Raw genomic sequence first — 17,548 nt, 5'->3', positions numbered from 1 at the left:
CTACTTCAAACCACTCATTCTCAAACCATTTATCACTCACTCTTCATGCTAGCTGCCCTTTTTCTTGGGCTCCCAACACTGGCTCACCACTTGTGACTATGGCAATGGTGTCTGAGGCCATTTCAGGGGAATTATTTATGGTACTTCTGGTCACCAGGGGTTATGGTTGTGACGGACATTCTCAGAGGTAAAAGACCCACTACACTATATATATATATATATATATATATATTTTCCCCCTCACTGGAGTTAATTCATGAGTAGTCAGCTGTAAGATATTACATTTATTGAATCATAATAATTATGGTTTAAGTATATTTTCTGTAGGATCCTCATTTGTATGTTCCTTTTAGACTTGGAGAGTTTTGAACGAACCAGAGATGGTTTCAATTTCTTCTTTGGACAGATGTGGGAAGGAGGAAGAGAGAACAGAGAGAGAGAGAGACAGGAGAGAGAGAGAGAGAGAATGGGAAATACTTCAGAGGCTGATAGATGTGGGCCAAGGTTATTCAGGCGCCATCAAAGTAGAATCCGGGATTCCATGCAGTGGGGTCTTCTATTCAACACACTTCACACCATAAGCTCATTTTTACATTTTGTCTTGTTGTCTAAAATCAAAACAGCAAAATTGAAAGAAGAGAAATAACAGGAGTTCGCAAATTCTCTATTTAAATATTCCTCACTTAGAGTTAAGCTCAGTTAAGGGTCCGAGCTTAACTGACCTGACTCGTTCCTAACCCTGCTAGAATCACTCTTTTCTCTGATCTCTGTCTACACCTCTGCAGGTCTTGGTCAACAGCATGGATGGTGTGTGCCATTAGTCTCAGGGAGCATTCAGCCAGCCTGCCTCAGTCATAAAAGAACTACAGCAGAATGTCTTCCTAGAGGTAAGTGGTTTGTTACATCATCTTTAGTCAAAGGATAAAAACACTACAGATATTTTGATTTTTGTTTTTTGTTTATTGCCAGTTCACTATGACTAAACTGAGGCTTATGAATTCACATAGTGCCAACCTGAATGACCAGGTACAGTAACTTTTCTCGTTGAAATATAAATTTAACCCCAACAGGCACATATGTAGCTTCTATACCTGATTCTTACCCTCCCCTCATGTATCATCCTTTTTCCTTACACAGCTGCTGAGACCTTATTTCCTTTGGGGGGAAAAAAAAAAACAATGGGATTTCACCCTTTTCTCAATTCAGGTACTAACCAAACTTATTTTTCTTAGTGATTTGAGTCAAGCCCATGCCAAATTCTTATGAAAAGTGGAACCAAGTACTCTGCTTTTCACACATAACAAATAATTCCATTAAAATTAATCTCATATGGCCTCACAATTGCACTTTTTAGCAGAATGATAGCTTGGGCCAAAGCCCATCACAAAAAAAGACAGGAGAAAAGTGAAAAGCTCATCATGCCAGAAAACTCACACTGATGTTGGACTAACCAATGAGTTCATCTCACGGTGCTAATTTTACTCCACTCTCACCTTTAAAGAGACGTTTCCACCTGGAAAGATAAACGGAGCTTAAAAGATGGCAGAGTGAGCTGATGGGATACAGCACCTTCTGATTTAGACAAAGGTGCCTTTTGGAAACTACCAAAGGTTCCAAAAGTGAGTGGTTATACAAAATTAAAGAAATTAAAAGGAATCATCCTAATCAGAGAGTAGAGATATATGTGCTTAAAATCTAACTCACTCTGAGCAATTTCAGAGGCTGAAGTCTTACTGCGTTAATCATAATGGTTAGGTGTTGGCTCTGCTTATCCTAAATTCAGACATGCTAAAAGGAAGGAAGATTAATCTGATAAAGGCATCAGTACTTCTAATCGGACTGATGGGAAAGTGTAATATGGGTGTATGAGATGAGACAACGTTGGGTGAATTATAGCAAAGTGATGAACTACCTTGAAGCTGAAGCAATCAAATATATAGCTCTCAAAATTACCAAGGCATCTTTATTCAACACTCTGGGACAAGTATTCCCAACTCAGCCTTCTTTACAAAGAGCAGAAGCACTTTGTTGTATTTGGTGAAATGAAATCTTAATAGAAGAGCATCGGCTAAGGCTGCTACCCATCACTTACCAAAATTAAATGCTAGATATCAATTTCCTTTCTAAGAGGAGGAGATGACATTTTGATATTACTTTCAATTCACAAAATAGTTAAAAATCCCAGAGAAGAGTGAATGAACAGTTTTTAAAAATGTCTCTCACATATTTGTGTATTGTGCACTCTTTTTAATTAAAAGGAATGTGAAACATTTGTTGCTCATCCTGTCTTATAAATAATTTAGCCAGCCATTATTTTGTCTTCAGAAAAAAAAGATAATTGTCTCTAAATTATTATGATTGAGTAGAATAAAGTCAAGACATCTTTGTAATTGGTAGGGAAGAGCAAGTAGTTCCTTCTGGAGTGTTTTGTTTTACAATTTGCTCCTGTCTGACTAAATAAAAATTTCAAAAAATGAGACCATAAAGAAATATCCCCCTAAAAGCTACCCCTAATCTCACTATCAAGAGATAACTACCATTAACACTTCTGCCTTACACAAATGCATACATACATATGTAATAAATAAATAGGCACATGCAATTGTTTTTTATATATACATATACATTATATATGTGTGTGTATGTGTACACATACATGCATGCACATATATATATATATATTTAATGAAATCAGACTACACAGTTATCTTTGAATCCAGCTTTCTTCTCTTAGAAGTATATTGTAGGCATTTTTTCAAATTAATAGGGAAAGATCTATGTTAACATATTTAACATTGTCACAGTATTACATTTTATGTGTCTATCATTTAACTTAACATATACTAGTAAATGCTTCCCTGGTGGCTCAGATGGTAAAGAATCTGCCTGCAATGCAGGAGACCTGGGTTCGATCCCTGGGTTGGGAAGATCCCCTGGAGAAGGGAATGGCTACCCACTCCAGTATTCTGGCCTGGAGAATTTCATGGACAGAGGAGCCTGGTAGGCTACAGTCCATGGGGTCACAGAGAGTCTGAGCAACTTCACTCACATACTAGTGAATATTCAAGTTGTTTTCAACCTTGCCACTACAAACAGGATACATCTTTGCTTTAAAACGTGAAGTCATACAGATATGAAAAATTTTATTTAGGCTACTTCATGCTGTGAAACATGAATACTAGATAAATACTCCAATGGGTAATGATACTTTATAAACCTTGAAACTGTAATTCCATTTGGCATTATATGTATGTTTTTCTATTAGCTCAGAATATTTCATATTTCCCCTTGTGTATTCCTTTGGAGGAGTTACAGAGTGGTTATTGCTCTCTGCATTTAATTATTGACTTCCAGTTGAAGCACCCAGTTATAAACGGGAGAGAGGCAACACTAACTAAATCTGAAGAACATAGTTGCTTGTATCTACTTTGTGTTCTCTCCAACAGACCACAGCTTTCCCCAGCTGTTCCTGGTGTGGGAGGACCCTGGGGAATTAACTAGCCTGATTGCACATTCTTGTCTCTTTTCCTTCAACTGTAGCGCTCTATTCTGTCTTCATCCAATATCTCCTTTAACTTTGGCTGAAAATGTCAGAATACCTCTGATTAGGCTTCCTTTGATTGTAATCACTTCTCTACTCTAAAACACCTTAGTAATTAAATGCAGTATTCATTGAGAGTTTATTTTGTGATCTTGAATTTTATGTGGCGATCTCTGTTCTCCAGTCTGCAAACTTTGCTCATCAGAGACCCAAGATGCTATTTATTTGAAATTCCCTAAAGGTACCTCTCAATTTAAATAACACATATTGAATACAGTATTTTAAACAATACTGTATCCATGCAGTAATGAGAAATATTTTAGGTTGTGGATACCATCAATACTTTCTTGCTATATTATGTAAAACTATTTATCTACTGTTTTAATTAATTTAAAGAGGAAGGTATTTCAGGTGTTAGTTCTACTTTGAGTTTATATTGAAGAGATTTGAAATACAAAATCCATGACTTTCAAATGCTGAAAACCATTAGACTAGAATGAAAGAAATATACGGAGCTGTATTTCATAAATTATAGTAGTGTGGTTTTTTAAATGCTTCATAGTTAAGTCAATCTCATTTGATTTTTTATATTATTTACTATAGCCATTTTTGAAGTACCTTTTAGCAAAAATGCATACCTTTATACAATTTGTCCGGCTTTTGAATACATTTTGCCATACTTTGAGAAGAGATCAAACGATGGCAATACAGTTTGGAAATCCTAGGAGGAAAAATATCAACAATTACCAAACAGGTCTTAACTGATTTACAGTATTTTGTTATAATTTATGTTATATTAAATTGCTAGGTAGATATCATCTAAGTGCACAGCAAACTTCCCATCACATCCTCAAAAAAAAAAAAATTAGCAGTTAATTTTTATTAGTTGAAAGCCAGGTACATGAAGCTTTCTTAAGCACATAGTCTTTTTCCTTTTTTAAGTTTTTAAGACTGCATGGATCACAACAAACTATGGAAAATTCCTAACAAGATGGGAATACCAGACCACCTTACCTGTCTCCTGAGAAACCTGTGTGCAGGTCAAGAAGCAACAGTTAGAACTGGACACTGAACAACTGACTGGTTCAAAACTGGGAAAGAAGTATGACAAGGCTGTATATTGTCACCCTATTTAACTTACATGCAGAGTACATCAGGTGAAATGCCGGGCTGGAAGTATCACAAGCTGGAATCCAGACTGCCAGGAGAAATATCAACAACCTTAGATATGCAGATGACACCACCCTTATGGAAGAAAGTGAAGAGGAACAAAAGGGCCTCTTGATGAAGGTGAAAGAGAAGAGTGAAAAAGCTGGCTTAAAACTCAACAGTCATAAAACCAAGACCATGGCATCCAGTGCCATCACCTCATGGCAAATAGAAGGAGAAAAAGTGGAAACAGGGACAGATTTTATTTTCCTGGGCTCTAAAATCACTGCAGATGGTGACTGCAGCCATGAAATTAAAAGAGGCTAGCTCCTTGGAAGGAAAGCTATGACAAGCCTAGAGAGTGCATTAAAAAGCAGAGATATCACTTTGCCAACAAAGGTCCATATAGTCAAAGCTATGGTTTTTCTAGTACTCATGTACAGATGTGAGAAAAAAGTGAAAATATTAGTCACTCAGTTGTGTCTGACTCTCTGTGACCCCAAGGGCTGTAGCCCTTCAGGCTCCTCTGTCCATGGAATTCTCCAGGCAAGAATACTGGAGTGGGTAGCCATTCCCTTCTCCAGGGGATCTTTCCAACCCAGGGATCAAACCCAGTCTTCTGCATTGCAGGCAGATTCTTTACCATCTGAGCCACCAGGGAAGCCCATGGATGTGATGAGAGCTGGACCATAAATAAGACTGAGCACTGAAGAACAGATGCTTTCTAACTGTGCAGAAGACTCTTGAGAGTCCCTTGGACTGCAAGGAGATTAAACCAGTCAATCCTAAAGGAAATCAACCCTGAATATTCATTGGAAGGACTGATGCTGAAGCTGAAGCTTCAATACTTTGGCTAGCTGATGTAAAGAGCTGACTTATTGGAAAAGATCCTAGTGCTGGGAAAGATTGAGGGCAGGAGGAGAAGGGAGTGACAGAGGATGAGATGGTTGGACAGCATTACTGACTCAATGGATATAAGTTTGAATATACTCAGGGAGATACTGAAGGACAGGGAAGCCTGGCGTGCTGCAGTCCATGGGGTCCCAAAGAGCTGGACATGATTTAGTGACTAAACAACAACAGCCAAATAACAATGTTGTGATAGTTTCACATGCATAGCAAAGTGACTCAGCCATACATATACATGTATCCATTCTCCACCAAATTTCCCTCCCATTCAGCCTTCCACATAACATGGAGCAGAGTCCCCTGTGCTATACAGGAGGATCTTGTTCATTATCCATTTTAATATAGAAGTGTGTACATGTCGATACCAAACTCCCTAACTATCCCTTCCGGTAACCATACGTTCATTCTCTAAGCCTGTGAGTCAAATACATAGTTTTTAAGAGTTGTAGATGACAGCCTGGAGAAATTCTGAGCAACACAATGGCATGGGCCCCTGGCTGCATAGAGCTCACAGTCTACGTTTTACCTTGACCTTGACAATGGTAGATTTAGTTCCTCTGGTGACACAATTTTTCTTCTGCATTTCTCCTCAATGAATTGTCTCTAGCAAAACCTTCGTTTACTGAACACGTTACTTCTCAGTCTTTATACTTGGAGATGCCTCCACCTCAATGGCTTTATCTCCGCACCCCCATGATTCATTCCTCCCCTTCATCACATACCTGTTCAAAGAGAACTTTCGTGACTACCTGCACATAAAATAATACCCCTGGAACTCTCTATCATTTTAAATGGTTCTATTTTCTTCATAGCTATTACTATTCTGTGATAGTATGTGCTTATTTTGTGTCCTGCATGAGATTATAAGCTTCCTGTGGGTATGTGCCTTGTTTTGTGCAAAAGAGTATTTGCTCACTGAATGAATGAAAAGGGAACATCCAAATACTTAAAACAGAGGGACACCTGTGGTAAGGATCACAGAACTGATTCACACAAATGCTGAAGAAGTGCAGAAGGAAGAGGGGACAAATCATTTTTCGTTGAGTAACCAGAGAAGCAGCATTTGATTGAGAACAGAAATGAATGCTTTTCAAGTACGTTAAACGGGCAGTCATCAGAGAGGTAAAACACTAAATCGACAGTGGATTTTGTAAGTAAGTGGTCAGACCATATAAAAGCATTTTCTCCTTTGCAAAGGATGTTTATCCTCAATGGAAATGATTGGGAATAATTTTATTTAAGAAAACCTCAGAAGGAAGGACCTCTGCCCAGGGTTGACCTCTTTAGAGGGTTCCTGTGTTACAAACACACAGAAAATAAATGTATTGAAGACTATGCAGAAACCTTTGTCACTAGTGATCTGGCTCTCCCCTCTGGTACAATAGAGCCCCAACTCCAAGTATTGGCTTCTATGAATAACGCTATTCAGGCCCCAGGGAAAAGCCCCACATCTGTTGCTTCGTGTTTACGGAACAAAAGCTAAGCCCAAGTGACATGAAGGACAAGAGGTTGTAACAGACACTGCTTTAGAGCATGAAAAAAGTCTGCGTGACAAAAATGCTTAAGTAAAAGACAAATTCATTAATTTAAGCAAAATCCTTCCTTTTGGATAGCATGAACGCAACAGAACTTTATATAATGAAGTATTATTTTCTTGGGGTGTTGAAATCCATATTCTGGCTTTCTTTTTATTTGATACTCTGATTCTAGGGGCACTCAATAATTGACGTAGCATTTGCAAGAGTTGCACATGACAGAGAGGGTATATTTTGAGATAAGTAAGTAATTCATGTTACTTTTAAACTTGAATGTCTAAAGGTAGGCACATGTGTGAAGCATCACTGTGATTTTTACTGTGGGCAATGATGAACCCTGAAGATGAGGACAATGAATAGCTTGTTTTATAAATATATATGTGCAATAATAATCTAGGTTTCAAGACAGTAAATGAAAAGGTTAGTTTTGTGCAAATGATCTTAGTTTAAATTTTGATAATTTTAGCTATGCTTTTAATACATATTTTTATAACTGTATTTATATATTTAGTTTTGGCTGTGCTGGGTCTTCATTGCTGCATGGGCTTTTGTCTGGTTTCGGAGAGTGGGGGCTACTCTCGAGCTGCAGTGATTGGGCTTCACATTGCGGTAGCTTCTCTTGTGGAGCACAGGCTCTAGGGCGTGTGGGCTTCCGTAGCCGCAGTTCCAGGGCTCTAGAGCTCAGGTTCAATAGTTGTGGTTCACAGGCTTAGTCGCTCTGTGGCATGTGGGATCTTCCAGGACCAGGGATCGAACCCGGGTTGCCTTCATTGGCAGGTGGATTTTTTATCACTGAGCCACCAGGGAAGCCACAACTACGTTTTTTATTTTATTATAATAAACAAATTTTTGATATTTAAAATTATAATTTCTAATTTTTTCCTCTTTTAAAAAAATGAAATATAGTTGATTTATAATACTCTATCAGCTTTAGGTGTACAGCATAGTGATTCAGTATTTATACAGGTTATACTCCATTAAAAGTTATTATAAGATACTGACTATAATTCTCTGTGCTATACAATATATCCTGTTGCTTATCTGTTTTGTAATAGTATTTAGTATCTCTTAGTTCTATACCCCTAATTTTTCCCCTCTCTCCTTCCTTCTCCCCTTTGGCAACCAGTAATTGTTTTCTATATCTGTAAGTCTGTTTTTGTTTTGCATTATTTTGCATAAATAAGTCTTCTTTTTTGTATTATTTTTAGTTTATGCATATAAATGATACCATATAGTATTTGTCTTTTACTGTCTGATATCCATTAGAAATTTATTTCTACATGAAATGAGGAACATTAGAGAATAAATAAATGAAGGGAAAGATCTTAATTAATCTTACAAATAACAGTCTTGTTCAAAATAATAACAACAACAATATGATCAGTGATTATAGCTTATGGATAAGATAAATAAATGACAAAAATATTATAAGGAATGGGAGGGAGGAGCTGGGAATAATCTGTTATAAGGTAGTTGAACTGTCCATGAAATAATATAGCATTATTTGAAAGTGGACTTGGATTAGTCATAAATGTATATTCCAAACTCTAGAGTAACCACTAAAAAAATTTTTTTAAAGAAGTAGAATTGATGTGCTAAGAGGAGAAAAAAATGAAATCACATAAATGCTAAATTAAAACTAGCAAAACCAGAAAGAGTGGAAGGCAAAACCAAAACAAAAAACCGACAAAGAACAAGGTAATGAATGGAAAACAGATAAAAATACATAGATGTTAATCCAATTATATTAATAACCACTTTAAGTGTGATTTTAAGTATACTAATAAACAGTCTATTTAAATAGACTAATAAAAGGCAGAGACTGTGGATACAGAACAAGACCCAACTATACGGCAGCCACATGAAGCCTGTGTGTGTGCTCAGTCACTCAGTCGTGTCTGACACCTTGTGAACCTTTGGACGGTAGCCCACCAGGCTCTTCTGTCCGTGGGATTTTTCAGGCAAGAATCCTGGAGTGGGTTGCCATTTCCATCTGAGCCACCAGGGAAGCCCATATGAAACCTACTTTAAATTTTAAAAAAAATCAGATTAAAAGTGAAGAGATGGAGAAAGATATACTATCTAACATTAATCAAAAGAAAGCTGAAGTAGACCCATTAATTTCAGACAAAACAGACTTCACGACAAGAATTATCTGGAATAAAGACAGGCATTACATGATAAAGGGGTCAATTCTGGAAGAAGACATAACTGTCCTTAATGTGTATGTACCTAACAACAGAGCATCAAAATATATGAAGTAAAAACTAATAGAACTGCAAGAAAAAATAGGCAAATTCACTACTGTCATTGTAGTCTTCAATACTCCTTTATAAATAACTAACAGGTCCAGCAGGCAGAATGTCAGTAAGGATACAATCGAACTGAACAGCACTGTCACTCGACTGGATGTAATTTGCATTTATAGCCTTCTTCATCCAACAACAACCACACACTTTTCTCAAGCTCTCATGGAATATTCACAGAGATAGACCACATTCTGAGCTGTAAATCATACCTCAACAATTTCAAAACAGCAGACATCATACGAAGTATGCTTTTAGACCATGATGAAATTAAACTGAAAATTAATAATAAAAAGACAGTGTAAAATTTCTGAGTATATTTGGAGATTAAATAACACACTACTAAATAGTATATAGTCAAAGAAAAAAAAAGTCAAGAAAAAAATAATTTGAGTTAAAACTAAAATACAACCTGTCAAAATTTGTGGGATGCAGCAAAAGCAGTGTCTAGAGGGAAATTTATAACAATGAAGTCATATAGTAGAAAAGATGAAAGGTCTAGAGTCATTAATCTAAGCTTCCACTTAGAAACTAGAAACTAGTTTCTAGGAAACTAGAAAAAGTGTAGATTAAATCCAAAGTAAGCCAAAGAAAATAAAATCAGAGTCGAATTTGAAAACAGGAAATCAACAGAAAAAAATCAGCAAAACAAAAACCAGTTCTTTCAACAACTGACAAACACCTAGTCAGGTTAAGAAAAAAGAAAGAACATACGACTTACAAATATTAGAAATGAAAGCTGAACCGTCACTACTGATTCCACGACATTAAAAGAATAAGAAAGGAATTTTATGAACAACTCTGTTCATAAATTTGATAACTTAGGTGAAATGGGCCAGTCAAGGAAGTCACAGTCTACCAAAACTCAAACAAGGAGAAATACTCTGAAAAGGTCTGTATCTATTTTTAAATGAATAAGTAATTAAAATGTAAAACTTGTAAAAAGTAAAAATGAATAAGTAATTAAAAACTTTCCAAAGCAGGCCCAGATGATTTCACTGGTGAATGGTACCAAACAAAGAAGAGACAATACCAATTCTTTATAATTCCTTTCAGAATACAGAAGCACGGGAAGCACTTGTTAATTCATTCTGTTTCATCATCTATAAAATGGAGATATCTTGCAGGATTGGTATGAGGATTAAATAGGATAAAACACCTGGCACTTACCATTAGTTTCTTCTTCTGTCTTTCATTCAAGGGTAAAAATCTACTCATATTCTATCCACCTTGTGCTTTTAAAAGTTAAATAAACTCCATTTACACATATGAGAGACTGATAATGGTACAATAATGCAGTGAAACAGGACTGAAAGGATTTTGATATATTCCATCAGTAAACATATTTTAAGCATCCTCAATATATTTTGGTTATCTGTTTGAAATTATGTGTAACACTTTGATTAGTAAATATAATGTGAAATAGACATACCAATGAAATAAAGATAAATAGAAGTTGTAATATTTTCTCCCCTCATTCCTTTGGACATTTTTGTGTACTTGGTTCTGGGTTCCTCTAACATAACGAGTGAGGCAATAATGAATTCTCTATACTTTAACCTGCATGTTGCACTAACATTTGAACATCTACAGTGTATCAGCACCCCGCTACATAGCTTCCAACTAACAGTAAACCAAAGGGCTTCCCTGGCGCCTCAGCGGTAAAGAATCTGCCTGCAATGTAGGAGACCTGGGTTCAATCCCTGAGTCTGGAAGATCCCCCGGAGAAGGAAATGGCAACCCACTCCAGTATTCTCGCCTGGGAAATCCCATAGACAGAGGAGCCTGGCGGGCTACAGTCCATGGGGCTGCAAAGAGTTGGACACGACTTCACAACTAAACAACAACAATGGTCACCAAATCTTGGCTGTGTCTTCCCAGGATCCCTCACAGGGAAGTGGGAGCATCAGACAATAGGAATTGAGAGTTGTGTAGATAAACAAGGACTGACTCTTCAAGTACCTGTCCTCTACATCCCACAATAGAAAACCTTTCACAAATTCTTTGTCGTTCTTATTTTATTTGAAACCCCACTTTCTTGTGAAAGTGAAAGTCGCTCAGTCCTGTCTGACTCTTTGCGACCCCATGGACTATACAGCCCATGGAATTCTCCAGGCCAGAATACTGGAGTGGGTAGCCTTTCCCTTCTCCAGGGGATCTTCCCAACCCAGGGATCAAACCCAGGTCTCCTGCACTGCAGGCGGATGCTCTACCAGCTGAGCAACAAGGCAAGCCCACTTTCTTACCTGGCCCTATTGAACCAACGGACTGTTACCTCTGATATAGAAAGAGCTGGATTCGCCATTAAGACAGCTTTGTTCAGTCGCTAAGTCAGGTTCAACTCTTTGTGACCCCATGGACTGCAGCACACCAGGTTTCCCCGTCCTTCACTATCTCCCAGAGTTTGCTCAAACTCATGTCCATTGAGTCGGTGATGCCATCCAACCAGCTTTGGTTTCAGAAAAAATCGGGTGCTGGTCCTCATTTGTTTATAATATGCCTCAAACATATAAAACAGACCACCCTGCCCTGGGAAACTATTTATTAGTTCAAGAAACCACCAGCACAACACTTGCGCATTGTCACTTTTGAAATGAGGGGTGAGGGACGGCTTTTCTGAAAAATAACCTCATCAAGGAAAAACACTGGGGATGTAATTCTAAATCCTGCCACAGCCCTTGCTTGCCAGAGCAGACAGCTTTTGCCATTAGGATGCCCAGCCAAACACAAATAATCCACTGCCAAAATGAGCTCCTTGGGACAATTTAGGACTCTTTGGAAGTGAACGGCTCTTTGAGCTGGAATGCAGCCCAGGTCCATTTTCAAACCCAAGTCAAAATGACAAAGAGCAAATTTCCTGGGCCACTCACCCTCAAAGTGTAAGATTACTTTAGGTTGGCAGCTGTGCTGTTTATCTAGTTATTTAAAGCTTTTCATCAGATACTCACTACCAGCTTCAATGTTGGTAAGCAGGGCAGAGCTGATACACTAGAGTAGAAAAAACCTCCAAGATGAAAAGGGAAGGATGGAGACCAAAGGTTATGCACACATTGGTCAGCTTAAAATATTCTTTTTATATACTCACATTGCAAAGATTTTCCTTAGAGCTAAACACACACACACATACAGAGAAAAAAGGAGAATGGCAAGAACTTTCAGCTGACTATCAAATACAGGAAAATATTTCCTGAAAGAGACCACAGTTAAGTCTGGGTAGTACTTGGGATTTTCCATAGTCTATAAGCAAGAGTTAATTGGCAGGTTGAAAGATCACCCAGAATTATTCCTGCATGATCAGACCTTGCTCTCATGACACGCAGAGAATTCTGTGATGGCCCGAACATCTCCACTGTTTTGACAAAGAACATACGTGCAATGGCTAAGAGTTGTAAGAGTTATTCTTTTATTTCTGTTCACTATGAGTTTTCAGGAAGACATCCCAAAGTAGTCTCTATTATTGTGCTCTTTTCAGCTCCCTAGATTTAGGATTTATTAAGTATTCATTCAATTAAATCATTTGTATATGTTTCCAAACAGCTTTTAGCTGAGTTGATGATGCAACATCAATCTGAACCTAGAAAGGAAACCAAGTTCATCTGTCTGTTACGTCATGCTGAGTCTCACCGAGGGTATTTGCAAGGGTTCTTTGAGAACTTTAGGAGTTCTGTTCTGAGGCAGGGTCACTTTGGAGCCAAACTGCCAGGGTGCTTGTTTCCTCGTTTGAAAGACAGAGATGAAATGATATAAAAATAATGACAGCCCACTCACAGGGTTGTTTCTACTATTACAAGAGTGCATAGGTAGGTTTAAAGATCCCTCAGTCATGTCTGACTCTTTGCGACCCCATCAACTGTAGCCCGCTAGGCTCCTCTGTCCATGGAATTCTCCAGGCAAGAATACTGGAGTGGGTTGCCATTTCCTTCTCCATTAGGATTACATGAGTTCATATTTACAAAGCAACTAAAACAGTGTCTGGTATATAGAAAGTACTCGGTGTTAGCTATTTTCAGATAAGAAACTCTCAAAAACCCTTTAACTTTTATAAAAAGTAGTTGTGGAATAATAACCCTAAACAGTCGCTTATTCAAAGGACATTTATCTTTGGCTTCAGTGTACATATTCTTATTTATAAGTAAGTACATCTAAATTCTAAAGTTTTATATTTGAGTTACTTTTAATTCTTTTTCCATTTTTATATATGTTTCTTTTCCTTAACAGTTTTATCTTGTTCTTATTTAGTTCATGCTCCTTTCCCACCTTTAGAGTCTTGATCATAAATGCAGAAGTGGGAAATGGCAGGCCAATATGTAAACTGGAGGGCCAATTAATAGGATTTCTTGTTCGACTTTTCCATTGGGTTATGGTGTATATGGATCACAGCCATAGTAAAAGAGATATAACACATAAAGATATTTAAGAAGTAATGGGCCTACAAGCAGAAATATGGATGTACAGATAAAATGTGGCCCTAACTATTTAATTTCAACTAGAAACAATAAGAACGTCATCTAAATAAAAGTCACTGAAATGAAACACCCAACTGAAGACAATGTTGTAGTTAGAATCATCTGTAGCCTGTGAGTTGTTTTAATAACGGAGCTAATGAAATGATGTCAGGGTAGGAGGTTCCAGTAACATAACTTTCAAACACAAAGGTAGCCCATTTTAAGTAGTGAAGTGCAAGTAGTCTTTGCAACCGCATGGACTATAGCTTGCCAGGCTCCTCCGTCCACGGAATTCTTGAGGCAAGTACAGTAGAGTGGGTAGCCACTCCCTTCTCCAGGGGATCTGAAGTAGAAGGAACCTAAAGGAATGCTTCTACTTTAAATAGAAGGAATGCTATATGGGACTGGCTCTAAAGAGAATGTTTAGGCTTGCACCCAGTTAGTGTGCTGGAGAATATGCTGCCAGAACGTTCCAAGATGACATCACAATGGCTTAAAGAGGACCACTTAAGTGGGGAATACAACTGAAGCCAGAATTGTAACATGCCTAAATATTAAGGGCTTCTCTTGTGGCTCAACTGGTAAAGAATCCGCCTGCAATGTGAGAGACCTGGGTTTGATCCCTGGGTTGGAAAGATCCCCTGGAGAAGGGAATGGGCTACCCACTCCAGTATTCTGGCCTGGAGAATTCCACACACTTGGGATCGCAAAGAGTCAGACACAACTGAGCGACTTTCACTTTCTAAATTCTAAGAGTTTTTGTAGGAAAGGAACTGAGTGCTTGTCTCTAAGTAACTAGATCATCAAAGAAAATTCTCAACAGTGGAAATAATTTCTAAAAGACAGGACACATTGCATTCACAGTTCTACTCCAAAGTTTTGGGTTTTTTTTGGTCACTATGTCCTATCTGACTCTTTTGCAACCCCATGGACTATAGCCTGCCAGGCTCTTCTCCATGGGATCCTCCAGGCCAAATACTGGAGTGGGTTGCCATTCCCTCCTCCAGGGGATCTTCCAACCCAGGGATCCAACCCACATCTCCTGCATTGCAGGCGGATTCTTTACCACCAAGTCACCGTGGAAGCCACTCCGAGGGTTTAGCTGGTACAAAATAGGGACTTGAAAAGTGTTACTTGACTAAAAGAATGACTGAATGATGGATAAATAGACTTTGGCCCTGGGGCAATCAGGCACCATGAACTGGTTGTATATGAACAGAGCTCCACTAATTCACTTCAACAGACACTGCCACATCCCAGTGCTGGTCACAGCGTGAATGGACGCCGCCCCGGCTCCAAGGATCAGCCAGTGAATGGGACCTCGTCGATAACTTCTCATTTCCACTCATGCATTTATACCCCTTGAGAAGCACTGTCCGAGAGACATTTGGAGAAATGAGACTATTAATAATGATTACCTATTTCTCTCATTGATTCCACAAATGGTGTCTCGTGTCAAAAAAGTAATTAGCTAGGAAAAATTCACATAGAAATAATTCTTGACTCATTGTCTGGGGAAGTGGCAGCTGGAAAATTTTTTTAAGATAGCAATAACTAACTTTAGTCAAGGTCCAGTGTTTGTTTTTTTTTCTTCTTTAACTGTGGGCACCAGTGATCCTCCTCCAAGAGGAGTACTAAGAGAAAATATTTTTTCCTCCACTTTTCTTGAATTTTTGTGATGAAATTTATTATTATTTCTTAGTTATCTGGAGGGAGAGGACTCTGCATCACTTGTGTTGTTCATTTTCTAATTACCTCCTGAAAAAGCAAACATCCTGAAACAATACAATTTAAATGGCGTAGCTAGCTAACATGAAGGGTAATTTTCTACTTATTTTAATGACTTTGAAAATACAAATTGTAGCCTTGAAATCAGCTAGTAATCAGATCTTAAAATAAAAAAGTAATATTGCCTTGCCTTCATAAAAGCCAGTTTATCTCCTGTACACCATTTTCATCAAACAGTGTTTTCTACTTGTTGGTTTATTCTTTTACTGTGACAAAGTGTGTGATAATGTGGGGTAGAAAAATCAAGAAATTAGTCTCACAGCAGGCAGTCTGCTAACAACACCATTTTCATCTTATCCTTCAAGCAGTGGCAGAAAACATATTAATTGCAGTTTAATTTATGCACCAAATATTTCATTTTAATTATACTTAATTTTTGTCAAGCTATAAAAATGTCAAGAGTTCTGACACAGTTTTTTTTTCTTACAAGATTTTTTAAATGAAAGGATTAAAACCAAAAGCTGTTTCTGAAAGAAATTATGAAAGATTTCTAATTACTTCTTATGTTCTTGAAAAATTGCTAATCTACCAGCCCCAAAATAACATCAGGAAACAAGTGAACTTGACACTTTATTACTCAATATTTGTAATTCTTAATAATATACATGCATCATTAATATGGTGGAATTCTCACAGGAAGTTTTTTTTTTTTTTGTAATTATAGGATATATCAATAACTGTCATTGAATGGTGAATTTTCTTTATAGAAATGTTTTTGTGAATTCCTCTCAAGAAATCTAAGATGAGAATAAATGAAACTGATTGCTGCTGATACACCATATTGAAGTAAAGGGTATTTACCATCAGCAGAAGTGGAAAGAAAAATGTCAAACCACCGAAGCTGAACAGTATCAATTATATTCAGAAATATTTATTAAGCTCTTACTAGGTGCAAATCCTACCCAAACATTAAGCCTCATATAAAAATGCTACCTCCTCCTGGAAATCCTTGCCTCTTAAGATGCAAATTACATCTGCCAGGCACTGAAAGTTTTTGGTGCATAATCACATCTTTCTCACAACCCTCTTATATTCTCTGTTTTGTGACTGTAATTTCACTCCACATTTCATCTCCCCACTAGATGATAAGGTTCCTGGGGGTAGGACCCAGACTATCTGTATTTATATCCTCCATCTATCACATCCAAAAATACTTGAAAGTGAAAATCTATCAGTATGAATAAAATGTTCTGGGTCTTATGTTTCGGGAAGTAACACTATTTTTCAAAAGCCTCGCCATAAAATTTGTGTAACCTGTATCATTTGAAATTATTCAGACAACTTCTAGTTTTAAAATGGCAGAGTACTGAATTTCTTGCCTTATTTTACATTCTCAGAAATGGTACTCCCAAACATGGAGAACTATACAAATCTACAAAACTACATCTTTCATGAAATCAGGAGACAACAAAGACCTCAAATTGTAACTTATGTTGAGAAACAGATAAAGGGTGGTGAAAGTGAAGGGTTAGTCACTCAGTCATGTCTGACTCTGCAATTCCATGGACTGTAGCCCTCTGTTCATGGAATTCTCCAGGCAAGAATACTGAACTGGGTAGCCGTTCCCATCTCCAGGGGATCTTCCCAACCCAGGGATCAAACCCAGTCTTCTGCATTGCAGGCAGATTCTTTACCATCTGAGCCACCAGGGAAGCCCCGTGAAGGGTGGTATCAGACCTAAAAGGAATAGAAAACAGACACACTTTCTGTCTCGAGAGGGGGATATCCTTGCAATGCCATCCTATTCTTCCTTCCTAAACCTGGAACATTCAGGCACTGAAATCATCAGACATCTCAGAAGGCAAAGGTGAAGCACAGGCTTGGCTGAAAGTCTCCATATAGAACACTTAACTGTTATTAAATTTTTTTTCAACA

At 37.7% G+C, this 17,548-nt stretch overlaps 1 protein-coding gene across 3 annotated transcripts in view; it reads right to left on the bottom strand.

Annotated features, from left to right (window-relative positions):
• Positions 1–311: 311 nt before the first annotated feature.
• Positions 312–17,548, bottom strand: part of SPATA17 (spermatogenesis associated 17) — a 218,614-nt gene continuing 201,377 nt past the window's right edge. For 2 of the 3 annotated variants that reach the window (XM_061160042.1, XM_061160044.1), the window contains 2 exons: positions 4,180–4,262; positions 312–608 (listed from right to left, as the gene is read on the bottom strand). In XM_061160042.1, the coding sequence (XP_061016025.1) occupies positions 4,182–4,262 (81 nt within the window). In that variant the 3' untranslated portion in view covers positions 312–608; positions 4,180–4,181. Of the gene's footprint in view, positions 609–1,493; positions 1,514–4,179; positions 4,263–17,548 lie in introns of all 3 variants that reach the window. The other variant, XM_061160043.1, reaches the window with a different exon arrangement.

The sequence above is a fragment of the Dama dama genome, chromosome 14 (genome assembly GCF_033118175.1).
Source record: "Dama dama isolate Ldn47 chromosome 14, ASM3311817v1, whole genome shotgun sequence".
Taxonomy (NCBI): domain Eukaryota; kingdom Metazoa; phylum Chordata; class Mammalia; order Artiodactyla; family Cervidae; genus Dama; species Dama dama.
The sequence above is the reverse complement of the archived record's forward strand: the minus strand, read 5'-3'. Positions and strand labels throughout refer to the sequence as shown.